Below are 27,337 nucleotides of genomic sequence, written 5' to 3' on the forward strand. Positions count from 1 at the left end.
TTTGAAAACTGCAGTCAGAGTGAAGGCAAACGTGGGAGGTGTCAAGACTTTTCTGCTCCATGAAAAAAGTTGCTGCAGAGCAGTGGGGAATGATGTGATGATGTTCCCAAAGGTACATGCAAGGAGCTGGGGTGTTTTCAGTGGCTGGCTCTGGAATATGGAGTCAGGAACTGGCCTTGGCACCAGGCTGGCTGTTATCAGGGGTTTGCTAGAAGAAACCAGCAACATTTCTGGGAATTATTTGTTAGCACTCAATGGGAGGTGCCTGTGAAAGTCTGTGCTGGGTTTTGCTATCAGGAGCAGAATGCTGGGTGAGGTCAACCAGGCATATTCAGCATATCCTGTGGTTTCCTAATGTAATATACATTAATTTTATGCAGAAGATCCAAACTTCAGACTGGGACATTGGTATGGTCTGAGAGAGTTCAAGGTTTGTTTTTGTAAATGAGCCAGTGATTTCTGAGAGTCTGTGCCAGTACATCAAAAAGCACCACCCTGTTTTCCCAGTCTCAGCTGATAAGGAATAAACTATTATCTTGGGAAATTTGATCAAACAGGCACGTAACACAACATTTTTTTGGCAATATAAATTGTAATGAAACTCTTATGTAAGCTGATGGAGTGTTACTTACAAAATCACTTAAATGTTTTGGCTCCATCTGCAATATTTGAACTCAGTTCTAGGTTACTCATTCTCTTCTGTGCCAAGCTAAATTAATGCATACTCAATTTTCCTCTTGCTCTAGATGCACAGTTAGATCAGATAAGAATGGAAGGGAATGAAGATGAAAAGCCAATCTGCATTTAGAAAGGGACATAAAGCTGTGTTTAAAGGGATAACCAGCCTTTCAAGAGGATTAGGAAGCCATTTTCTCTATGATGTGGCTATTTTATAAAATGTCTCGTGTGGGATCATTGCTGCCATGAAAGATCCATGCCAGCTGCTGTTGGCAGCAAGACTCTTGACCAGCAGAATGATCTGGGATGTCAAAATAGGGGCAAGAGGAGATGTAGGAACACCCCACAGGACACAGGCTCTCAAAACTCCTTCGAACAAACATGACATTTTTTTCCCCATCTGTGTCTAGGGACCAGATATTGATTGATCCTTTTATTTTCACCTCCTGAGCCTTTCCTGTGACTTTATGAAATAGTTAAATATATGAGAACGAGGTGTGTCAGCACAACAATGACAAAATCTGTCACAGATGACAAAACAGGACACTAGAGGACAACTGGGAATAGAATTTGGCATGTCACAACATGCAGCAGCACAATCAGCATGGAGCAACCCTCGACCCTGTGCCACAACCTGGTGGATACACCTGAAAGCAGTGAGAGATTCACAGCAGCAGGAAATTCCTGGAAAGGTATGGAAAATGTTCAGAAAAACATGGGAAAGTCCTAGAAAACTACAGGGAACTCATGGAAAAATTATGAGAGATCCTTAGAAAGGAAAATGGAATTCTTAGAAAGCTATGGGAGAACCTCAGGAAAGCAAAATGTGAGTTCTGAAAAAATTGCCTACAAATTCCCGGCAAGCTGGAGAAAATTTCATATGAAGTGAGGAGGAATTGCTATAAATCAGTGGAGAAATCCTAGAAGGAAATGCACAGTTCTTAGAAAGCTGTGGGAAATTTCTGAAGTGCAGAAGGGAAATTTTGGAAAGCAGTATAAATAGTACACAGAAAGCACCAGGGAACTTTCTACTGACATGGAACTTGTAGCTGGAAGGCATTTCTACTTTTATCCTCTCCTAAATGGAGAGGACTGGTTTGATGCACTGAGAAGAGGCTCTGGATGCCTGTGTTGGTGGAGCTGAGCCCTGATGAGCTTTGTGGGAAGGGAGCAGGAAGAACTGGCTGCCTTGGAAGGCCCCTGACCTTGGGACAGATGTTGATAAGTTGATAATGAAACTCAGGGAACATTTCCAGCCTGGGAAAGTACAGCCTGTGAGGGACTGCCTCAGCAACAGGGCAGGGAAAAGCCAAGGACATCAAAGCAGGATGCAGAGAGGGAGAAGTTGCTCATGTTAGGGGGATGAAATAGTTCTGCCTGATGTGGTGGGCTAGGCACAGAGGCTGGGACAGGATAACAGGTCCAGGTGAAGAAGAGTGAGTGGATTTGGGATAACATCATATTTTGGGGCAGTTGGATCACAGGGTTTTTCAAAAGTCTGAATGGAAGTTACGTCAGGAGGAGGGAAGCAGCCCAAGGCTTAGACCTTGGTACAGATTCTTGTCTGGAATATTGTTCCAGTGTTTTATTGAACTTGGTGGGATGTTTCTGACTGCTGTCAAGCCCAGACTGTGTGATTTGACTTTGACAAACAGCCTTGGAGAAGAGAATCCCAGAACCTGAAGGTGGAACTGCAACATCACAACAACAGCAGGGCTGTGTGAGGAGCTGCAGATGGGAAAATGCAGCCTGAGGCAGCAGAGCTGCAGGACTGGCACATTTGGAATGGTCTGGGCATTGCTGGACTGACCCTGCCTGCTGCACTCCATGGGGCTGCTCCCCTTGCAGAGAGCCCTGCCTGGGCTCCTGTGGCTCCCTGTGGGGCAGCTCTGAAATGCTGCTGCCAGTCTTCACTAGGAGCAAGAAGTGATGCTTCTAATTTTTTGGTAAGTATTAGTTTAGTTCTCTTTAATTCAAGGATTTGTAGCCTGCCAGTGGCAGGTCTGTGGGGCCTGACCATGCTGGATGTGTAATAATGTGGATTTAATAACCAAATGAAGGGCAAACTATTGTCTGCTTGCTGTGGGTACCCAGCACACTCTTCTTCATCAGGTCCTGCACCAGAAAACCAACAAATCTGCTTTAAACAGTTTTTCTGTTGAACATTTCTTCTCCATCCATCAATCAGAGGCTGGGCTGGAGTATGGTTAAGGATCTGTTTGATGCTGGCACTCAGCTCAGGAGTAAATCTGTAAGAGCAGCTTAGGAGGGAGAGTGCCACCTACCAAGCCATCTGCTGAGAAAATTGTATTATCTGCAGTCTCATCCACTGCTGCTAGGAATCACTGTCACACTCATTGGTGAAGAGTTTTGGTGCTAATATATCAATTTGTATTCTTTTTCTCCATCCCCTAAGAATTAATTATTCCTCAGATTAATTTCATTCTAATGAATCATTCGGTATTGCTGGCTTTATTTCATCTCTGAGATGCTAATTAATATGTCAAAGTCATCTTTAACATGAAAAGTGCTGTCATTTTCTCCGTGACTTTTCCTTTGATTTACATATTCTTTTTTTTTTCTGAGGGCCTAAAATGTCTGTCCAGTGTGGAGTGAAAGAATCAAAGCTGTACAGTAGTAAAAAATATACATATGCAAATAAAGCCTAAATTGGGAGGCAATGGCCCACTCTCTGTTTTTGTGCTGACTTACTACTTCATGAGCCATTTCATGTAGTGGGCCCTTAGCAATCAGCTAAGGTTTTTATATACATGGATGAGAATATGAAATTCAGGAGTACATCCAGTCTCTACACTTGTCAGTGACATGATCAGAAATGTTGGTGTAGATTAGGTTTTAATGAAAGTCTTGTTAGTTTGCTGTGGATTTCCTGGCACTGTTCTGTGCTGCAGGGATGAGGCAGTCACAGGATGCAGTTTCCTTTCCTTAGAGCTTTCTTCTCTCCTATAATTTATTCTCATCATCCTCTGCAGTTTGGCTCTCTACCCACTCTGGAGGGAAGTGTTGGCAGGGCAGTAATCCTCCTCCTGCCCCGTATCTCTGGCAGATGGAAATCCCAGAAAGAAAAGGGGGGAAATTTTACATTTCCCTCCTTGAGTGATTTCCAAGGTGATTTAAGGTCCAGTAAATGGATTTTGGAATGGTAGAGCAGGTCAAGCTGCAAGAGGAAGGTCACTCCAAGTATTCCTTGTGGGAAAATTTTCTTTCTCTGATCCTGTGGGAGTGAGTGGGTGGAACTGGAAAAACCCCATAAAAAGTCAATGCATGAGCTCTGCAGATTAAATAACACAGTTATTGGCAGCATCACACCAAGTTTAAATTATCCACAGCTCCTGGGGATGGGAACTGTGCAGGTGACAGCTTCTGCTTGCATCCCTGGCAGCAGGTTTGGTACTTCTCTTTCTTTCCTGATTTCCTCATCTCTCCAAAAAGAGCCATTTTGTAAAATCTGGGGGGAGCTCCAGCTGAAATCTGCTCTGGGGAGATGCAGAGAGGGATCACTGGGGAAGGAGGGAAAGGGGAGCAGAGTCTGAACAGGCTCTGAGCAGGAGGGGGCTGGGAGGGGAAGATGGAACAACCAGAGGATGGTTTTCCAGCACTCCTAAAGGCTGTGTGACACGAAGCTGCCTTTTGAGAAGCTGAAATCCTGAAATCCTTTCTGCAGGCTCCATCTGCTGTGGCCCAGGGGTGGAGCTGGGCTCTCCTGGCTGGGAGTGAGGCTGTGCTGATGCACCAGTGCCTGAGAGGGGAGATGCCAGGGGAGCAGCAGTGCCTGCTCCTGCCTTCTGAGCACCCTGAGCCCCTGCAGAGCTCCAGATCCTGGGGAGCAACAGCACTGCACAGCAAATCCTTGCCAGTTCTCCCCTCCTGCACAACCCTCTGTGTCCAGCCTGAATGAGCCCCCTCAAATGGGTCATTTCAATTCACACTTTCATACGTGGTGTTTCTCTCTGGGCTTTTGTTTTTTTTTTTTTATTTTTCTCTTCCCTCCCAGTGTTCAAATTTCCTCACACACTTCACCAGTGACCTGATACCCAGAGATGCTCCGTGGCTGCCACTGGAAAAATAGTTCACAAGTCAACGTGCACAAGGGCAGTGATGTGTTTTTTGAGATCAGCCCTGCTGAATCTGCCACTGCCATGACTATAATCTACAGTCAAAAAAAACCCAATAAAAACCCCCAGTGCCCACACTCAAATACTGAATATTTAGGCCTCTTGTTGTCTGCCTTTTGGAACTAGAAATAATTTCTCTCCCTGATCCTTTTTCCCTGATGGTGGATTTTTATCATTCAAGAGTGAGCTTGAGATCCTTGGAGATGTTAGCAGTGGTTTTTTTCTGCTGCCACTCTTTGCTCTGGGATTTTGTAGCCACTACTGTGGTTTTCCTCATGGAATGCACAACATGATAGTATCAATTTAAACAATGTGCTTCACCGATCTCTAAAAGACTTCAGAGCTGTTTGTTTTCCAGGAACCCTTGACTTTTCCAAGAAGGTTACATTGAGGCTAAATTTATCTTGGCTTATTAGCATAACCAGCTATTTACAAATCTGACAGCTCTTTTAGACATTATTTCTGATAATATGCCTCAGCTGATTTCATGTTTAGTAAATCTCATTCTTGCAGACTAAAAAAGTCCTCCTGAGGGTGATGTGAGTACAATTTGTGTCCACATACTACAATATATTTTGTAAATTCAGCTCACCTTTCTCCAGATCTAGTGTGTGCACTATTTAGGTTAAAGAATGTTCATCTCTGAATGCAAGATCTAGACTTTGTTCAGCTTGGTCTTTGAGTAGCTAATTTCTGCTTGAATTAAGATCATTTGGATCAAAGTGCTACTCAGTATTTATATTTTTAAGTCTTCATAAGGACCAAGAAGGGCCTTCTCCAACCAGTGTCTCCTGAGAGGAGCAGGTGGGAATAGACACACAAAAGTTTTCCTTTGCTGGCCATTGCTTTGATTCCAGTAGTGATTGAAAAACATTAAATAAAGGCAAGCAGCTCTTTTATGTGGGTACCCAGGGAGAATTTAACAAGCTCTGTGCTTGTTTCTGAATCTCCAGGAAACACCTGCACCATCATCCTGCTGCTGACAGTGTCAGGCAAGCCCAGAGCTGGATCAGAGCTGATTCTGCTCACACTGGCTGGGGACAGCCTGGTTGGAGAGCAGCAAAAGGAAAAATGACCCAACACTTGTGTAAGTGACTCCCAGAGTTGTGGCAATCTGCTGCCTAATCCCAGCATTAAACATACCTAAGTAATAACAGGGGTTTAGTGGATTTCTCTTCTGTTCCTCACCTGGCTATGACTGTTAAGTCATGAAAGTTTTAAAAGCTCATAAATTAGCAGAAGTGACAAATCCAGCAGGGTGCCTTGGATGAACTGCTGGTGTTTGAAACTGCTGAAGGGCTGAGCCAGACCTCACGTTCATTCCTTGGTCACACCAACTTAGGGAAGAAACAGGAGAGAGCTCTGGCTTCTGAAACTGGTGAATTGTCAAAAAAATTGCCAAAAAAATAAGGGCTGTGAGAGTCTTACAAGCTGCTGTGAGTAGTGATCCAAAAGGCTTTTTAAAAATGTCAGATTCAAGTAAAACCCTCACTCATATCAGCAGCATTAGATTCTTCCAAAGATGAATCCAGCCTCTCCCCCAGGAAAGGCCACTCCCTGGTAAAAATGAACTGAAAAAAGAAGTTCACTGCATGAGCTGATAAGAAGATGCTTGAGAGCAGATTTCTCTCTCCTCTTCAATGTGTATCTCAGTATTTCTCTCCAATATGCCTCAAAAATTTTGCTTTTTGGGCAATTGCAAGTTGTGATTTCTTCTTGAATAATCCATGATGGCTGTGATTGAAAATAATTTTAGGAGAGCCTCTGGAAGTTATAGCAAATAAAATCAAGTATGTTCAGTGGCTTCTTTTGCAGGCAATGATCCCTCAGCCCAGGGTTTCTATGGAAAACCAGGAATGTGTTACCTTTGCAGCAAATACTTATTATGCACTAAACCTCACCCGTGAGGAGCTTTAAGAACAGGAGACAATGGAAAAAGGATCTTGAAAATAGAAAAAGAAAACTCACAGTGAGTTTCATTAGAGATCTCAATTACCAAACAGCACAGGATTCATTTCTTGTCTATTTTCACCCTCCTCTGGGGATGAATGATGATTAAAGGACAGGATAATAAGCAGGGGGAGGGCGGGATGAGAACTTGGTGAGAAGCAGTTAAAATTTATAAAAAAAGAAAGAGAAGGGAGAAGGAAAACAAGTATTTCAGTTAACTACTCAAGGTTAGCTTAACACTGTCTCTGCTTTAAGTGACATTATGAGAAATTGTGGATGGCTCAAAAGCAATTTCACAAGTGCTGGACCCCACAGAATTTATGTTGACAACTTATTGAGAGTATTTATTAATCTAGGAGATTTTTAAACTTCCTTGTGATGTCTTTTATATGCATTTTCTGATTTTTTTTTGGGGGGGGTGGGTAAGATTCCTATGCAAAGGTTTCAAATCAGCATGTTCATCTTTGTGGCAGCTAAGGTAAGCACGTAAAGACCTTTTTGTAGAAAGAACGATTCGAGGAAAAACCATCCCGGTTTTGGTGCTCACTGCCGAGTGAGGAGTTTGCCGAGAGGTTTTGGAGGTTTTTTGCGGCTCTGCTCCAATCCCTTTCCCTGCCCTCGGGGATGCCCGCTCGGCGCTCCGGCGGCTCCGCACTGTCCGTCCCTCTCCGTGGGGACGCGCATCCCGTCCGTGGCTTTTCCCGCTCCGTGCCCGCGGGATGCCGATGCCGGCCGCGGTGCCAGCCTGGCAGCGGTGCGGGGTGCGCGTGTGACCGCTGCGCGACGCGTGTGTGACCGCTGTCCCCATCGTCTCCCCAGGAGAGGGAGCCCGGCGGCCGCGGCTGCGCCGGGAGCCGGGGCTGCGCCAGGCGGGGGCGGCGCGCACGGAGCGCTGCCCCGGCCGAGCCCCCAGCCCCGCTGCCTGCCCCGCACTCCCGAGCGCTCTCCGGGCTCCCGGAGCGCTTCTCCCCGCGGCCCCTCCCGAGCGTCGCGGGGCCGCTACTCACTGTCCGCATCGCGTCCCGCAGCTCGGGCAAAGTAATCCCGCCCGCCTGAACTCCGCGGGAGCCGCTCGCACGGCCCCGCTCTGCCTCGCCGGTTGTCCTGCTCTCTCTGGTTGTTGCCCAGAAAGGCAGGAAAAGCTGCCCAGAAGAAGCGGCGCCCCGCCGAAGATGTTAGAGGAGGCGAAGGGGGGTGGCTTTTTGCCCGCTGCGTGCCTCCATGCCTGTCATTGCCTTGTGTTAATCCTTTAGGAAGGAGTCTCCGGGCAGACAGAGCGTTCCTGGAGGGGCGATGCTGCCGAGCCCTGCCCCGGGCAGGAGGAAGCCGGGAGATGCGCGGCCCGGGGCGGGCAGCGGGAGAGAGTGAGGAGCTGCCTCCGCCCGCGCCTTTCCGAGAGGGAAGAAGCATGGTGAGAGCTGGACCCGGTCCCTGGAGCGCAGCCCCGCTGAGCAGGAGGTGGGATTATTCCGGAGTAGTTATGGAGAGCTATAACCTGGCAGCGGAGTGTTAAAGCGACTCGTTCCTGCTGGGAGAGGAACCCACTGCGGGCATCGCCGGCGTGGTGGCCGAGGGAAGGTCACTCGGGTCCTTCTCCTCCCTCTCGCCTCTTTCTTCATCCGGCAAACGACCGAGGGAAAAACTGGGAATCGGCTCTTGCCGGTGTTGGGAATACCGTGCCTTTTGCCTGGGATGATTTGCCCTGATGTGCCGCCTCAACGGGATGTACAAAGTGCGACCGGGACTGCTGCGGCCAGCAAAGTTTGCAGAGTGATCAGCAGGGGCCGTGGGATGGAGGGAGCTGGGCACACACCAGCAGGGTCCCTCACGCACGGTCCGACGGCACAGACCTGCTGCTCCCTTGAAAACTAACTCCCGGTGGTCCAATTCTTACTCCTCCCTTGCCAATTTACACTTTCAGGGAAAAAAATCTACATACGCGATGCAATGCAGTGTTCCTGCGTTGGTTTTGTATATAAGATTTGCTATGCAACTCCAAAACTAAAACAGGACGAGAGTCGGCCCTGCGTCCCAGAGCAAACAGGGAATCAGAGGTGAAAGGTAGGAGCCAGCATTTCTTGTTTAAGTTAAACTAAATAATCTGAGCTACTTCTTGCTGAAAACCTTTAAAACACACCTACTGTGTATTTATTTTGTCTTGGAAATGTAAAAGAGTTTGAAACAAAGTGAAGATTTGCTTTCTGATACTGCCAAGAAACAGAGAACTGGTGCATTTTGCAACAGAAATGTACCGAGGAGGAAGGATGGAGTGTTTCATCAGTGAGACATTTAGGGAAGTAGAGAAAAGACATCTTGTCTAATACGCTTCAGTAAATATGAAGGGCTGTTGCAGTGGACACTGGAAGCACTCGATCAATAGTCTATTTAAGTGGGAATAGATGCAAGCATGGAAAAGTGATTGCTTTGTTTTGTGTGGGGTGTGTTTGCAGAGGACGGCAGCAGAACATTTACAGGTGAGCTGTCTGAGTGAGGCTGCTCCATGCCGGGGTGGTGCAGTGTGTTTCTGAGGGTTGCTAAAAACTCCTGTTTGTAGGGTGGACTGTGTTTGTGCATTTTCAGTTGCTGCTCACAGAGGTTTCAGGGTGTTGTTCAGGATGATTCAAAGAGGGTGAGGTCTGTCTGGGGGCGAGGGACTGTAGGAAAAGACCTTTGGTCGGTTTGGTGATGAGTAATTAATGGACGTCTGATCTCTGTGATCTCTGCAAGGAGAGGAGTTGATGTCATCATGAAAATCATGATATGATTTTCCCTCAGGAGAAACTATGACTTGGAACGACACCACTATGGACGGGGAAGGGTTGCTGGTGGAAAGGGACTCCTCTTCCTTTCGGATCCTCACGGGCTGCTTCCTCTCACTCCTGATCCTCTCCACGCTGCTGGGAAACACGCTGGTCTGCGCAGCTGTCATTAGGTTTCGCCACCTCAGGTCCAAGGTGACCAACTTCTTTGTCATCTCCTTGGCTGTGTCAGATCTCTTAGTGGCAGTTTTGGTCATGCCTTGGAAAGCCGTGGCCGAGATCGCCGGTTTCTGGCCTTTTGGTTCATTTTGCAACATCTGGGTGGCCTTTGATATCATGTGCTCAACAGCCTCCATCTTAAACCTCTGTGTCATTAGCGTGGACAGATACTGGGCCATCTCCAGCCCGTTTAGGTACGAGAGGAAGATGACCCCCAAGGCAGCCTTCATCATGATCAGCGTGGCGTGGACTTTGTCCGTGTTGATCTCCTTCATCCCAGTGCAGCTGAACTGGCACAAGGCTACAACCACGAGCTTTGTGGACTTCAATTCCAGCTTACAAGGTGTAAGCATGGACAACTGTGATTCTAGCCTAAACAGGATGTATGCCATCTCCTCTTCTCTAATCAGCTTCTACATCCCCGTGGCCATCATGATAGTAACCTACACCAGGATATACCGGATTGCTCAGAAGCAAATCCGGCGCATCTCGGCTCTGGAGAGAGCAGCAGTGCATGCCAAGAACTGCCAGAACCCGGGCGGCAACAGGAGCAGCATGGACTGCCAGCAGCCAGAGAGCAACTTCAAAATGTCCTTCAAGAGGGAAACAAAGGTGTTAAAGACCCTCTCGGTGATCATGGGGGTCTTTGTGTGCTGCTGGTTGCCGTTTTTTGTGTTGAACTGCATGATCCCCTTCTGCGAGCCCACCCAGCCATCCAAGGGAGCAGAGGCTTTCTGCATTAATTCCACCACCTTTGATGTTTTTATATGGTTTGGATGGGCGAATTCTTCCCTCAACCCCATCATTTATGCCTTCAACGCTGATTTCCGCAAGGCGTTCTCCAGCCTGCTGGGCTGCTACAGGCTCTGCCCCGTGTCTGGCAATGCCATCGAGACTGTCAGCATCAACAACAACGGGGCAGTGGTTTTCTCCAGCCAGCACGAGCCCAAAGGGTCCAGCCCCAAAGAGTCCAACCTGGTTTATCTGATTCCACACTCCATTATCTGCCCGGAAGAAGAACCTCTTAAAAAGGAAGATGAGGGTGAGCTGGCAAAGACTTTGGAGAAAATGTCTCCAGCACTGTCGGGTATCTTGGATTATGAAGCTGATGTTTCTTTGGAAAAGATCAATCCCATTACACAGAATGGGCAGCATAAAACCTGAACAGTAAGGTTTACTCAGCCAGATCTAATGGTGTGTGTTGTAATAATCTTTTTTGGGGGGGAAAAAAAAAAAAAGATACACAAGATTTTTTTTTGGTAAGAATCTAAGCTCTAAGGGAGAAAAATGCACATTTACACCAAGCCCAGAATTAATTTTCCTGGCATTTAGAGCAAATTTAACATTTCAAACAACAAAGAGAAAAAGATACTGGAAATTGGTTATGAAAAAGATGTAAAACTGTACTGTTCATACTGAGGAAAATCTACAAATTTAGATACAGTGCAGTTACAAAAAAATGTTGCTTTTTCTCTGTACAGAGAAACCAATTTCTAGCTAAAAGTGAGGCAAAAGATAAATGTTGAGTATTTAAAGATTAATGTTTACTAGAAGTTAAAAGATTGCTGTGTCTTGTGATAGTGGGTGTTAACAGGTCCTAATTAAAGACTGAGGGATTGTAAAGGTAGATAGATGCCTTCTTAAAATTAATTCTGACAAATAATTGAGCCTTATAATGAGAATGGTTATTTTTAAAGCTTTGGGAGGTAATATGTTGATACTGGTTTTATTTATTTATTGTTTTAAATTGATATTTTTCATATGTTATAACAGATCTAGCTTTATTTATGTTATTTAAGATGTTTAAATAATGGGATATTTTTGGAGTGTCATAACTGCATTTTGACCAGTCAACCAGTCAGCACTTTATTACAAGCTCTGATAGTCAGGAGAGCTGGTGAGGGGAACAGAGGAATGTTAAGAAGCTCAGCAAGAAATGAAGGAATCAACAGAACTGAAGCTGTGTGGAGTTCGTTTACTTGTGGGCTTTTTTTTTGTTTTGTTTTTAAGTGGGATTTCTTTCAAAAGATAGGACCAGAGTTGACTGAGTTGAGAATTCTCTTCCCTTATAGAATTAAAAGAAATTGCTGCTATTTATTTTTTAAAAAGTTTCATGTTACAGAGACTTTGCTAGAATGTCAAGTTTGTGGATCTGTAAATACCTTAAATATGACTACAACCTTAAGAAGAATCCGATTTGGGAAGGAAAGCTTCTTAGATAACAATTCTCAGTATACAGTGTTTTGTATTTATGTAAGATAAACAGCTTTCTCAGACTTTTCTTATTTCAAGTCTTGGATATCTTTTCTGAACAAACACACTGGGTTATATTGGTAGCAAGGATGCCAAAACCTTGTTATCCTGCAGGACCACCTGGACCCTGCTGTCTGTCTGCTCCTCTGTCACAGTCAGAATTAAAACCTGAGGTCCCTGGTGCTTTACTCTGGGAGCTGGGAGGACATTCCAGTTTAGAGATTGCCATGTCAACACTCCAATCAATAAGGAATAGTGGCCTCATTACCATTTTGGATTGAAACATTTCTAAATACGGGTGGAACTGCAGCCTCCATCTCCAAATCCTCCTGTGAACTCCAAAAAAGTTGCCAATGTTTAATTAACAAATCCTGCTACTTTTCCACTGTCCTTCCCTGCTGCTTTCCCTCTGTAATGCCAAAAGCAATCAGTGAGCATTAGCAACAGGAACATTGGGTGTTAATGTTCAGCAGCATTCAAAGAAATCTATTTCTTTTCTGAATGGGAAAAAAATACCCTTTGGAGCAACTTTTTCGTAATATATATTAAAAAAAAAAAAAGTGTTGTCAGGAAAAGAGAACTGAGAGGAAAAAAAAAATATTAAAGTCTAACAAACTATATACATCCTGCATCAGGTCTGTGTATTTATGTATTGTGAATGTTTTCATAATTTTATTGCCTGTATGCTGCTTTCATACATATAATAAAATTATTTTGTGAACAGAAGGTCAAATAAAGCAATCTACATTGCATTTATTAAATACATGCTATTTTTTGGCAGTTGAATTGATTGTGTTAAAGGGAAGGACATTTCCTTTATTTTCCCATTTGCCCTTATTTGGGATCACACCCAAGGAGGCAGATGGGAATTTCTGTTAGGAGCAGAGGAAAACCTCCTTACTAGAGACCACTGAGCCCTTGCTCTAAACTGGGATTTGAAAGCAATAAAAGCAGTTTGGAAACAGCCACTCTCTGCTTTAAATATGTAAAGCTCGACCTACTGGTGACTTTTATTTAAAAGATTATTTTTTGCCTTGGTGTAACAGCTTAGTGAATTTGGTTTATAACATGTTTTTATTGTTGTTCTTCCTTTTCTTTTTTCTTTATTCCCTCCCAAGCTGTGGAGTATTTCTCAAAGCCTGATACAGCCCCACTGCTGGTGTTTGTTTTTTGGAGCAAAATGAACCATTTCAGCAGTGAGGTGATGTTGGGTGCAGCTGAGGATCCCTCTGTCCCTGGCAGCTCTTTGCTTTTGCCTCTGTCAGCAGATTCATTTTGAAATGAAGAAACAAATCTACACAGTCACTTCTGCCTCGAGCAACACCAGCATGACCAGTCCAGCACCTGGGACTGGAGCTGGGGCAGGAGCTGTGGGAATGTCCAGGTTCCCCTCCCTGGCTGCTCCTGGGGCTCAGTGAAGCAGCAGGACTGAGCAAAAAGGGCATCGTGTCTGCCTCCAACCTGTCTGGGCTCCCTTGGGAAAATTTCCTAATGCCTCATTTTTTAGAGGTACCTTTGAGGAATTAATTTCTTAAAAGGTACACAGGCCAAAGAGGAAGTTCAGTGGTTTCTTATTCTCAAAACTCCCAGCAGTCTGATATAAAAGCAAAATACAAGATATGATTTAAGGAGATTGTGTAGCAAGGTGCTGGTTTTGCACAAGTTTATAGGGGATGATTTTGCTCTGCTTGACCAGGAGCTGTCATAGAATCTCCCACCTTGCAGATAGATCTGACTTTGTGAAATGCTGCTGCTGTTGCAGCTGAGAGGGTCCCCTGGGTGTGAGAGGCTGGGGAGACACTTGGATTCCTTTATTTTATTGCTGTATCTCTCATTTGATTTACCTAATTTTTGCTTCTGGTTCCTTTCCTTTCCATACATTTTAAAATAACGTGAATTGGCTTGATCTTCATTTACCAACACATCCCATTTAACTCTTTGGTTTCCAGCCTTCCCAGCAAGTGCCTCTACCTCTCCTCTGTGCCTTTCCTCCCATTACTGCCAGAGCCTTTCTGTTGCCTTTTTTTTGGCTTTATTTGCCCCAATTACCCTTTGCTTGGAAGAAAGCCCAAATGAAAATCCTTCCCCCCAGCACAGCCAAGAGTCCCTTTCCCACATCCTGCTCCCAGAAATGCCTCCCTTACCTGTTGCAGAGCCTGGACAGCAGTGTCAGGGGTGACTAGCAGGGACAGCAGCAGGCACCTGCTAACTGCTTCTCTATTTATGTGCTGAATTAATTACTCAGGAGCTGCATTCATTACCTGCTCTGTGCCTGCTCCCCAGCTGCTCAAAACCAGTGGAGTGCTGGAGCTACTGGTCACACCAATGTCAGGGTGCACCCCAGGGGCTGGAGGGGTGCCAGCCTCTGGCTGGGCTCTAGCAGGGAGCTGGCTGATGAGCTTTGCCTGGAGTAACCTGTGAGTAGCCTGGGGGATTGCTGGCTGTTCCACCCTGGCAGGCAGCTGCTGCTCTGGACTCATTTCTGAGTATCTCCCCTGAGATGACTTTGGTGGAACATCTCCCCTGGAAGGTCTTTTCTCACTGTGTGCTGCAATGAGGCAGAGCCACAGAGGAGCAGTGAGGTGCCAGGACACTGGGATGTCACTGCTCCCACCAGGACGGTCCCCACGTCTACTCTGGGGGAATCAGACACTTTTCCCCCTGCCCTGCTCATAATTTCCTTCTTGCCTTGCTCACAATTTTCTCCCTGCCTTGCTCACACTTTTCTCCCTGCCTTGCTCACACTTTCCTTCTTGCCTTGCTCACACTTTTCTCCCTGCCTTGCTCACACTTTTCTTCTTGCCTTGCTCATACTTTCCTTCTTGCCTTGCTCACACTTTTCTCCCTGCCCTGCTCACACTTTTCTCCCTGCCTTGCTCACACTTTCCTTCTTGCCTTGCTCACACTTTTCTCCCTGTCCTGCTCACACTTTTCTCCCTGCCCTGCTCATACTTTCCTTCTTGCCTTGCTCACACTTTCCTTCTTGCCTTGCTCACACTTTCCTTCTTGCCTTGCTCACACTTTCCTTCTTGCCTTGCTCACACTTTCCTTCTTGCCTTGCTCACACTTTTCTCCCTGCCCTGCTCACACTTTTCTCCCTGCCCTGCTCCCCTCCAGCAGTGTTTTCCTCTGCAGAGTGAACCTTGCTGTGTCCCTTTCCCATGACAGGACATGAATGCAAGGACAGGACACGAATCTGCTCACCCAGATAAACCAAGGAACCTTTTTTCTGGCTTTGCTTCCTCGTGACTGAAGGTATTTTTCTGTTTGTGGATGGAAGAGGTTAATAATTCACCTGATGGCCTTGATGAAGGAGCTGTTGGCAATGAATGAGCTGCAATCACCAGATTAAATCTGAATACATTTCTCCCCTTTCCTCCTCAAGCATTTTGTGCTGATTTGAGCTTCTAACTTAACAAAGTGTGCAAAAGATAGAGGATGAATGAGGAAATGCTTTTGCTGAGGTACAGGTCTAATGACACAGTTATTGGGAGCAAATCCTGGACTTTTTTCAATCAATAGCTTTCAGAAACTATTCAGAATTCAGAACCAAATCTGATTGAAATCTGAGAAACCTGCTATGATTAGTATCTTGAAAGGCAGATTATTCCAGCAATTATTTTGGTTTCTAGTGTGATGATAGCAGAGTGTGTTCCTAGAGTTGAACACGTGGCCGTGCAATGAATGTGACTTAGACAAGGAGCACTGTGGTATTTATTTCATTGCTTTAAAAGGTGAAAGCACAAATCCAAGGTGTTCTTGCACTGGTCTGTGAACCAAGTGTTGGGCTCCAATCTTGGTTCAGGTGAGGATCCCATCTTGGAGAGAGAATCTGGTGCTCCAGCCACACCCCAGATCTCAGAGCTGGGGCTGCATTTTGGCACCAGCCTTTCCCAAGGATCTGCTGAGCCCTGAGCTGGGCCTGCCCAGCCACCACTGCCAGCATCTTTCTGCAGGTGTAATTTTGGGGCTGAGCATGTACATTGAGTATATCATGATTATATAGCAGTTGTTTTCATGTTGGTTGTTGTTGCAATTGTGGTCAGAATGAAACAGCAAGTTTCTGCCGTGCTTTGTTTTATTTGATTTCTAGGAAAAAGTTCTGGGCAATGATAAAAGAAAGCTGCTGGCCCTGCTGTGCTGGTGGCCATTGCTTTTCTATTCCAGCTGAATTTCCCTTTTGCTCGTGCCAGGCTGTTCCTCCCTTTTTTCAAGAGGGATGTTCCTGTTGTTTTTTTTGGTGAAGGAGTTTCCTCAGTGCCTGGGGGAAGGATGGCAGGAGCTGCAAATCCTGGTACCCACCACCTGGAGCTGCAGCCACACACTTGAACCCACCAAAACAATGTGATTTATCAGGTCAGTGGTCTGGCTTTAATTCCTGTCCCTCTGGGTGGGGTTGGCTTCACCCAGGATGGAAATGGGATCAAAGGAACATCCTGGGTCTGGTTCATTAAAACCCAAGGACCAAACCAGCTCCCAGTCCCTGCATCACCACAGGAACAGCTCAGCAGGGAATAATGTGCTTTTCACTCAGGGCTGTGTGTGGCACAGCCTCCAAACCAGATGCATTTTTTCTGTTTGAATAGTTCCCACCCAATAGGAATAAAAGAGTTTGTGGGATATTTCAAAGAACGACAACAAAATCCCAGCCCAAACCAGATAATCAGAAAAAGTTTTGCTTTAATTTTTATTTAATTTTTATGTACTTAACTATAAAGTTTGCAGTGTGATATTTTTAAAACTCAGATCCCTGGTTTGAATATACTGGCAAGGAAGTTGAACACTAAAATAAAATGAAAGAAGCTAATGTGGCTTTCATTAAACAATTGGATTGGTAAAATACTTTTTCGTGCTCCCATCCCTTGATTTTCAGATAATAGTATTCCTATTAATTTCACATTTTCCTGATACAGAAGAATGTTTTTGAGATCTTGAAAGAAGAAAATGAGGAAATATTTGCTTCTCATATTGTCCTTCCACTGATGCAAGCAGAGGAATCAAACATTTCCCTGACCTTTGCCACCATTGCAAAATTTCTCTTAAATTCAGAGGGAATTCTGGATTCAGACACAAGGCATTTCCCCCTGATTTAATTTTATTTCTCTGTTAATAAAGGAGCTGTCAATGGTGCCAAGTTCTTAATGATTTGGATGCCACTGTGTGTCAGTACCAATAATCTGTTTTCATGTGCATGTTCATACACAGCATCCATCATCCTCAATTAAAGGATTCATGGAATGTGTGGATGGGACAAACAGAGAAGTTAAATGAGAATTTCTTTGTTAAAGAAGCAGGAGATAAACCAGGCCTGCATCACCTGCATTAAAGAACAAACCTTCCATGGCAGCACTTTGTGCCAGGGAGATTAAATTTTTAAAAAAATGGTGAAAACACACTTTGAAACTGCATCGTGAAAGTGTTTAAATAATAATAAAAAAAAAGATTTAATGGTAGTGTTATGCACTTTTTCACTTTCTTGTTTACTAAGCTTTTGTGGCAATTTCTGTAATGATTCCAGAATTGTAAATTGGACCAGGTTCCTTCTCTTTGCTCCTCTATGCTGGTATCAGACTTTGATATGGATTTGTGTTCTCAGCTGAACAGATTCTGCTCCAGCAGCTCCTGCAGCCTCCTGACACCTCCTGGAGCCCTGGATCCCACCAGGTGTGTTGGGATGTGGGACAGTGAACTGTGAAAGGAACCCTCTGGAAACAGCTGGTCTTGAAATTATTTCTGAGAAAAAAAAAAAAAAGGTATTTTCTGTTGGTATCTTTTTTGTAAGTCTAAAACCTGATCCATTTTCATATTTTTCTGGATTTGTTTGCAAACAGTTTGAGTTAATTTTCTCAAAAGCAAGATTTATGACTTAAAGAACAGCAGTATTTTTGAAGTGAGAAGGATCATAGCAGTTAAAATTTCAGAAAAAAATTAAACATCATTACAATCCTTATAAAGTAGAACATTTTCAATGCATTTTATTCTAGTGTGACAATCTTCTAAAGAGAAGAACACTTTCTGATGAGAAGAGTTTAATGCAGAAACTTCCAGTCATATTTCTTACTTTCTTGAGAGGATAAAATGCAGTGATAGGGATCTTTGGGATAAGGTGTGGCACGAATAAAAGCCTTTCTAGCAAACAGTATAAGCAGTCACATTTAGAGATTTAGTAATTTCAGTTGTGCTGTTTAATTGTAAAACATTGATTATATTTTAAAAATTGATTATATGAGTATGTAAAGGTAATTTTCACTGTAATAAGTGTTATTAATTGGCTTTTTGCTGGGAGGCCCAGTGTACTTTTACCTCTCTAAGTGGCATTTTTGTACCCAGCCTACAGCACAGGAATTCCTGCCCTTTGTGATTGTCTTGCTGCTTTTCAGCAGGAGCAAATTCCTTCTTCCCCCTTCCCTGTCTTTAATGCATGTTCACTCCTCAGCCTCTTCATCCTTGAGATAAATTAAATTGTGGGAGTGTGATTTGAAGATGATTTTAACATCATGTTCACAGCCCAGCCAGCCACAGTCTGACCCATCCCTGGCACTCACACCTGTGCAAGGATGCAGCACCCTGGGGTCCTGATTTTGGGATGAGCTCAAAGCCCTTGGTAAATTTAACCCCTGGAATCTGCTCTCCTGTGCTTCCTGCCCTTCCCAGCTCAAAAATAACCTGCAGAAATTGATTTATTTTGTAGTATTTACCCAGCTCTGCTGTGCAAACACTCTCAGTTCTGACATGTGGTTGAAGTCATGACCCAGCTGCACGACAAAAGCAGAGAGAAAATAAACTTATAAATCCTGACACCCAGGGAAAGAACCCATCAGAAAAGGCTGGATTCCCACCCCACTGATGGGGTGTAAGGCAGGGAAAACACAAAAACACAAAAGCAAAATGAGCTGAGTGTGGGTGAGGAGCCCCAGCAGCATCTCCCCGATGGCAGTGCCCATCCATGAAAAAAGAAACACTTTGCACAGGCTGCAATCAGTGGAATTTCAATATTTCCTTCCCTTTTCAAAATGACTGAAATTCCTCTCCACATCCATTTGCTGCCTGTGCTCAAAGTAAAATGTAGGAAGGAGTCACCAGTAAAAGCCTGTGGGGTTTAGAGTTCAGCTGGTGGGGCAGAGGAGAAAATGCACTTTTCCCTAAAATGAAAGAGCTTCACTGCTATTTTAGTTTATTATTTCAATTTTTAAATTCTATTTCACTTTATAATGTGATTATATTTTACTGCTTTCCATTGCTCACAACTGACACAAAATGCCAATTTCCTCTGTGTCTTATTTAATATTTTTAAACTACAAATACGTGTAGATAATGAAGGCCAGCCCACTTGTTAGGGTGAGCAAAAACAATGTTCCAGAAACACTGCCCAGGGAAACCAGGAGTCTGAAGAGAAAGGTGATATTAGGAAAGAGCAATTCCCTCTGTGAGAAGCTGTTTGTGCCCTCTGAAGTGAGGATTTCCCTTGCTTGGACTGAATATCTTGTTTTATTACATTTCATGTTTTATTTATTGTTCTATTTATTATTTAATTTGCATTGTCTTGTAACACTGCTGTTTTTTTTAGCAGCCAGTCCATGTTTAGTTGTATCCATAACTCCAGGGCACTAAACAGGCTGGAATTGTTTCACCAGTTGGATTAATCAAAATGCTCCTTGTGTTTTTAGTTCCTTAAAGAAAATAAAAGGATGGCATGTAATGCTGCAGAGAAGTTTCTCAGTGTCTAAATTCCCTAAATTCAGGCATTTGTGGGTCAAAGCCTGCACTGATGTGTGGGCTCAGCTCAGGTTGTTCCTGGTGTAGCAACAACTCAATTACAGTATATAACAATATACCACTAAAAACCATAATTTATCCTAAAATTTTAACAAAAATACCTAATAAAGCTCAAAATCAACCACTAAAATTTTAAAATCAAAATTACAAAAATTCCAAAATCAACTACACTCCCACCACAAAAAATAAAAATCTTAACCACCTGTATAAAAATTGGAACCACCTCAAAAATAATTAACACTAAAACACAACTCCTCTTAACCCCAACGACCAATACTAAAAATAAATATTCAAAACAAAAATTCCCTCTACCCATCATACCACATAAAACAAATTACCCTCATCACACAACACACCCATATTCAAAAATTAAATCACCCTAATTACAAATTAACCCAAAAATAAAAACTTTAATCTCAACAAAAAAACCCAAACCCAAATAACACACACTAAAAACCCCCCACCATACAATCAACTACCAACCAATAAAACACATCACACACTTTTTACTAATAACTCCTATCACATCATAAAATAAACAAAAAAATAGAAAACAACAACAAATTACACTAACTACAAAAGCTACGAGCTGGGATTTCAGTGGGAGCCTTGATTTTATTCATTTTGCAGCCAGAATTAGGCCAGCAGTGCTGCCAAGAGGCACATATTTTTTTTTTTTTTGTTTGATATGTGGAAAATGCATTTTTAATGCTCTAAGTGCTGTTCTCTGCCATTGGACTCCCATGTGATGCAGGGCTGCAGTCAGAACCCTGCAGTAAAACATTTTCTTCCAAGCAGGATGGAGAAAAATACAGTGAATAATATTTTTTTATTAAAACTGAAAAATAATACTTTTAACTGGCCAGCTTCTGAGCTTTCTCAGATCTCAGCTGCCAGGTAATAATTCTGTCTTGTGACGTTAAAACTGGAGTAAGAACAGTTTTCTAATCAAAACCAATGTTTACCACTGCAGGAAAATTTGTGTGTCTAGACATGGGCACCAACCTTTCAGCTAATATTGAAAAACATTATTTTATTTTCTTTCATTGTGGTCATGCTGTGAACTACTGCCTAATTGGAGAAAAGACTTGTGATTAAATGTGCAGGCTTCAGAAATTTTAATTCAGAGCTGGGCAGAGGAGTTTCAGTACTTAAAACCACCTTCCAAAAAATCCCGAACTTCCTCCCTACCAGTGCAGAACTTGCTGTGAGGTGGAAAAAATATATTTAATTCTGTGAGAGATTTCCTGATTGATCTCCTGGTCACACCTAGAAAGGTCAATCATGAGCCAAAGGATGAATGAGTCACCTGAAACAGAATCACATCAAATGAGGATGTTTGCTGGACAGCACTGAGTTACACAAAATGCAAGCAGCAAAATATTCACTTTATTGTGCTTTTTGCTCTCCTCAGCAGGAGGAGGGAGCTGTGTGTGCCACAGCACTGTGACATTCCAACACACAATTCCCAGCTCCTGCCTGTGTGAGGGCTGGAGCAGCTCTGCCCCAGTGTGGGCAGCATCTGGTTAACTCCATCCACAGCTGGATTAGAAACGAGCTCAGGCAATCCCTGCTCTGCCCTGCAGCACTTTCTAATCAGAGACTTTAGGGAGAGATGGTGCCAGATGAGCAGCTACTTAAATTCTGGAGATCCTGGAGCATGCAGAAGGCATGATTATGAGGATCTGGACAAGTGGCCTCTCTCTGGGTTAATGTTGGGAATGAGGAAATAGAAGAAACCATAAGTGAAATAGAAATAAAAGCAGTTTTCAACTGTGGGGCTGAAAGCAGCCATGTGAAGGTTTAAGGCCTCTTCCTTTGTTTAGATAATGCCAATGCCACAAATGCCAAAGAACCAACAGACATCCTGTTCCAAGTGTGGCAGGAAAGGTTTAGAGATAAGGTTTGTAGATAAGAAAGCAGTAAAACATGGTAATTTGGTGATTCCTATAGGTTGCATGCAAATATTAGGAAATTAGTATGTTGCAGTAGATTGGTTAATGGAAATTAGAATATTCAACATAAAAGAATACTTATTGTATTGTAAATGGGAAATCACTCTCTATTCTCTCTTTTTCTCTCTGTGCTCTATTCTCTCTACTCTCTTATTCTCTCTTACACTCTCTCCCTCATATACCCATGCCCTAACAATAAACTACAAACTTCAAGACCAGAATATAGAGAGCTCCTGAGTCTGTCTGACAACTGTCCACATGACAAAAACCCCACAGGTTAATGCAAAAGATGTTTCAGGAGAGAAATGCAAAGGAATGAAGCCTCTTGAGCTCTGAGGAATCTCACACTTTCAATGTGAGTTTATTTATTGCATTTTCCATGTGAGGGCATGACTGTGTATCTGTGTTTGAGATGGCAGCCTCTGTCTTAAGGAAATTGTACATTTGAAATCCTCCCATGAAGAAAAATGCAATTGGATTCTCCCCCTGTTTCCTGCTTAGGAGAAGAAACATTCCCTCCTGTGGGGATGCATTAGCAGGGAAGGGACTGCACACCCAGGCAAGAAATGCTGGAATCACTCGGGGACAAATGTTGATCTATTCCAGCTGAATAAATCCACAGTAATATAATTTGCTCCCTGGGATTTGCATTAGATTTATCCTGGCATATATGAGACTGCAGAATACCCCTGCTAATTAGCACAGTGTGCTTGGGGTGAGACCCAACCCACCTTAAGACTTTCTGATCTTTCCCTCAGAAAACCCTTTTTTCAGTCATTTATCTCTTTTGCTGAGCCTCAGCCTTTGGAGAGAGATTTTTCTGTGCTGGATCTGTGCCTCGGGCAAACCTACAAACTTTTGTAGTGTCAGTCACAGCAGTGAAATCAGTGCAGGAGAAAAGGAAAATTGTGTTTCCCACATGAAAATTTGGGGCTGCTGTAGAGGAAGCTCGAGGGTTGCTGTGCTTTGGAGTGAGGGCTCTGCAGGTGGCTGGGTCTAGAGCTGCCTTCTGTTGGATTTTGCTGTTCCATCAGGGAAAAATACAGCTGAACTTCAGGAATTTGGGTGTCCCTGAAACTTCCTGACCTCCTGTGTGCTTGGGACTGTGTGGGCACCTCACAAAGAACCTCACCACTCCACCAAATGTGCTCCTTCTCCTTCCACCTGGATCCAGGCTTCCTTCCACTGAAGTTTTGAGTTTCACCTAAGACAAGGTCTCCAATTTTAAATTAAAACAAAGAGGGAGATGTTTCATTTGTGCTTTTTAGATCTTTATTAAAGGGATGAACCAAAATGTGAGAAAGGGAAGATATTGCTGATCACTTGCTTCCATGTGTGTGTTTAATGAACAATTCTGTGCCCAAGGTGATTCCAGCACTGCCATCCAGGAAAAGAGATCTGCAGAAATCTTTCCTATTAAAACAGGCCCAGCTTGAGAGGACTTAAGCAACAGAAATAAAAAGGAAAATGAGCAGCTGTAGGTTCAACTCAAATTGAGGCAAAGAGACATGAGAGATTTGATGAATTTGTGAAAAAAAAAAAAAAAAAAAGGAGTAGTGTGCCACTCACAGTGTGCTGCTGACAGCACAGATTGATGCTGGGGAGCTGCTGCTCCCACTTGAGATGCTCAGACCTGACTCCAGAAGGTTTCCTTGGGCAGAATGGTGGGGGAAAACAATCCCCAGAGGCTGTCAGCCTGCACTGCTGGATTCCACACCAGCTCTGCCTGACACTGACATCCCCACTCCTGCTCCCAGCCCACCACCAGAGCTTCTGCTGCCTGCCTTTGGACCTCACACAGGCAGGAATCAAAGCAGGAATCTGAAGCAGGAGCTGCTGGCAGCAGCTTTGCAGGATTGCACAGTCGTGCAGAACGCTGTACATTTAAAATAATCTGTGATATTAAGGCACAAAATCTGCCCTGGATGTTCTGAGTCTCCCTGAAGAGGAGCTCTGATGGTGAGAGCTGTACAGAGTGGTCTGAAATAGAAGCAAGCTGCATTCTGGCTCTGTGCTCCAATTAGATGTGGCCTTTCTGAGGTACTAAAGTGAGAGAATGTGGAGAGGGGTAAAGAGTTATTTATTTTTTATGCCTATAGGCATCATAGTTACTTTTTTTTTCCCTTAACTGACTAAAAATAACTCACTTACATGACCCTGTTTTCCTAATGGTCCCATCAACTTTCCAAACCCAAGCTTAAAGATAGCAATTAAATTGCTGATATTTATCTGAGGCTAAAAAGGCAGAATCCCTCACAATTCTCATGTCACAGGAATTGAGAGGCAGCAAAAACATGGCAGCTCTGTAATTTGGTTTTGCTGCCATGCTCAGGCAGCAAGTGTGACATCTTGCAGGATCAAAGGAAGATTTTTATTACCAAAATTGAATGACAAATCCAGAGCTCCTTTACATGATTCATTTCCATTTCAAGTATCCAGGCTTTTGATGGAGCTGATGGAAGGGAGAAAGACAGGACGTGCTTAGATTGAGGATCTGAGCTTGTCTGAAAGAATCTAAAAACAGATTAATTCTAATTTCCTGGGGAATCTTAGGAGGAACAGGCATGCCAGTGCACAGAATCACAAATCACAGAATAAATTGAGTAGGAAGGGGATCCACAAAGAACAAGTCCAAATCTTAGCCCTGCACAGGACAACCCAATAAATTCCACCATGTGCCTGAGAACATGGAGTTCTTTTGTCTCTAGATCCTACAAGTATTTCTTCTGTTTTACTGATGTATTTTACTTTCTTCCTGATCAATTTCCTCAGTCTTTGAGGATTTCTATGGAGAGGAAAGACTGGAAGATCTACTCCATTGCCACATGTGCAGGATGACCTCACATAACAATTTGGTCAACTCAGACATGATTTTCTCCTCTAGGCAAATGCTGGCTTGCTTATTTCATCCTAAAGCTCATGGAAAGCTTGGGAAAGGAGGAAATAAAACCCATCCAGGCTGATGGGAAAGCTGCAGTCTCAAAGGGAGAGAAGTGAGGGGGCTCTGTAAGAACATTTCCCATCAGCTGGGGTGAATTTGAGTCCCACCCTGGGCTGTGGGCAAGGCTGTGATAGATTTGGAATACTCTCCTTTGGGTGATTTGGGTGAAGCACAAAACCATGTCCCTCTCCCTAGTCCCCCCAGCAGCAGGCACAGACCTGGGGTTGTTTTTTGTCCCTTTCTGTCCTGCCTGTGCTGGGACTAATACCTTAAATACCTTTAAATACCTTGGGCAGAGCTGACAGGCTCCAGATGGTTGGGATGGTACCTTCCAGAAGAGTCAAATCATAATTTAAAAAAGCCACATGAGTGATTTTGAAAGCAATAAGGTAATGTTGCCATAGCATGAGGGACCTGGGATCAGAAAAGCAATCACTTTTGGATAAGTCATTCAACCATTTAACCTTCTTAGCATCTGAGAAATCCCCTGTAATGGACTCGTGGTTATTTAGTACCTCCCCCATCTGTGAGGCAGACACCAATATTGTAATTGTTTTATTCCTCCTCATTTTGCTGTCAGTTAACCACTGTTTTCTCTGCTAGGTAATAATAAAGCTGATGTGAATTTTACTGTGCTCTGATACATTGCTCTCTAAATGAGAGGAGATAACTTCAGCTGAATGTCAGGCTCCAGTGAAGGAAGAAATGAACATGAAAAGCAAATAGCCCCTTGAAAGAATAGTTCCCAAATCAGAATTTATCAGTGCACAGTGCCTGCCCATTTTTCACCAGTGTTTTGTACCATCACAGTGAGTTAGATATAAATTGTCACAGCTCCATTGGCTTTAATAGCACTGCACTTAAAACTGGCACCTTGTGTTGAAATGCTGTGGAATGAGTGATATTTAAATCTGACTGTGAATATCAAGAAATTGCAGGAGAGAACCTTTTTGCTTGAGTTTGCTGCCACATCTGTCACTCTCCACCTCTTTTCCTAACAAAGGGAAGATGTGCTGAGAGCTTGCTCCATTGCAGACAGCATTGCCTTCCCTTCCATATTGTGTTTTTTAATTAATTTACTGTATTTTAACAGCATTGCTGCAGCAATGGTGAGAATGAGGAGAAGGTCCCAGCTTAGGCCTCTAAGACTGGTTTTGCTATGTCTGTGCAGGAACTGCTGTGGTTCCATTTCTCTTCTGCTCCTCTCCTGCTCCTGCCAGATTTGCTCTCAGTTAATCCAAAAAGGCTGCATGGGCAGTGCTGTATTCAGAATTTCAACCTGTATTTTCACTTGTTCAAATTCTGTATGCCCTTGCACCCTGAACTTGCTTAAAAAGATGTGTCTGCACCTCTCAATTTAGCTTGAACTATCTTTCACTATCTCTATTATTCAGATAGCAATAGATAACTCTGCAGGGGCTTTACAAAATGAAAAAACCCAAATTCTCTGACTGGAATAAATTGCTTGTTGTCTGTTTATCTCTTCAAGAAATGGCTGTTTTCAAATTTGAAATATAAATAAATCTTAACATAATATATGTAGACTAAGGAAAACATTTAAAGAAAAAGGAGAGAAGCTTGTGGCTGGGCCAAATTTCAAATTTAGCATCCTATTTTCTGTAATGTGCTTCCCTTCACTCACTCTGTGATCTGTCCTGGGGGCTGAGTGCAGTGGCTGAGAGCTCAAATAACCACAGATGGGATTATTTAACCATGGGACAGTCCAGGATCTCTGTTCTGACATGGATTTAAGGAGCTCAGGCAGTGCCACAGCTTGATTTATCTCCAAAATACTCTTCTGAAACCTTTTCTTCAGCTGGTGCACACCTGATGGATGGCTGCCTCCAGACAGGACCAAGAGCTTGGAAAGATAACTGGGATGTCTGCTGGAAAAAACACTCAACAAAACCAGCAATTGCTCTCTGAAACAATTTGGTGTTTGCAGTGAAGTCCTGGAAATCAGAGTGAAACACAGGAAAGGAAGCAGGAGAGAGACTCATTATTAGGAACTGTAGTGATAGCACAAGTAGTGAAGAGTTTAGAATGAAAAAGGGAAAATTTAGTTTAGATATAATTAAAAAAAAATATTTCTGTGAGGGTGCTGAGACCCTGGCACAGGGTGCCAGAGAAGCTGTGGCTGCCCCTGGATCCCTGGCAGTGCCCAAGGCCAGGTTGGAGCAACCTGGAATAGTGGAAGATGTCCCTGCCCGTGGCAGGGGTTTGGAATGAGATGAGTTTTAAGGTCCTTTACAACCCAAAACGTTCTGTGATTCTAATAATAGAGGAGAGGTTTCATTTTTGTGTGTGTAGACAAAAACAGGTGTTTACAAAGGGCTCAGACAGCTGAAAATGCAGGAAATAGCAACATGTAGTAAAGGAAATCAGCAGGAAGAGAGAAGTGGATCAAGACAAAAGAAGTTATTGAATTTTCCAGGAAGGGTCATGGGCAGTGAATCTTTAGAGTCTTGTGGGGAGAAATTAGGAAATGGCCTGAACCCAAAAAAGTCCAAGACAGTGATGAGTGAATCACAGGCTCAACCACAAGCCCAAGAGGTAGAAAGTGAGCTCAGGGTTCCAGCCATCTCTCCAGGCAGCAATGAGTCAGGCAAGGAGACATTTGATGATGCTCATTCCAGAGAGGAACTGGAAAATTTGCAGCAGGGAGAAGAG

At 43.7% G+C, this 27,337-nt stretch overlaps 1 protein-coding gene across 6 annotated transcripts; it reads left to right on the top strand.

The window, feature by feature from the left end:
* Positions 1–1,762: 1,762 nt before the first annotated feature.
* DRD1 (dopamine receptor D1) lies at positions 1,763–12,732 on the top strand. 6 transcript variants are annotated; one of them, XM_079320122.1, is made up of 3 exons: positions 1,763–2,624; positions 8,018–9,238; positions 9,540–12,732. In XM_079320122.1, exon 3 carries the CDS (start codon positions 9,548–9,550, stop codon positions 10,904–10,906), a length of 1,359 nt encoding a protein of 452 aa, XP_079176248.1. In that variant the 5' UTR covers positions 1,763–2,624; positions 8,018–9,238; positions 9,540–9,547; the 3' UTR covers positions 10,907–12,732. The 6 variants fall into 6 exon arrangements, with proteins under 6 accessions (XP_079176248.1, XP_079176247.1, XP_079176246.1 ...); XM_079320121.1 differs by having other exon boundaries at positions 8,018–8,825; positions 9,492–12,732; XM_079320120.1 differs by having other exon boundaries at positions 8,018–8,825.
* Positions 12,733–27,337: the final 14,605 nt, after the last annotated feature.

Source organism: Erithacus rubecula, assembly GCF_903797595.1.
Source record: "Erithacus rubecula genome assembly, chromosome: 16".
NCBI classification, from domain to species: Eukaryota; Metazoa; Chordata; class Aves; order Passeriformes; family Muscicapidae; genus Erithacus; species Erithacus rubecula.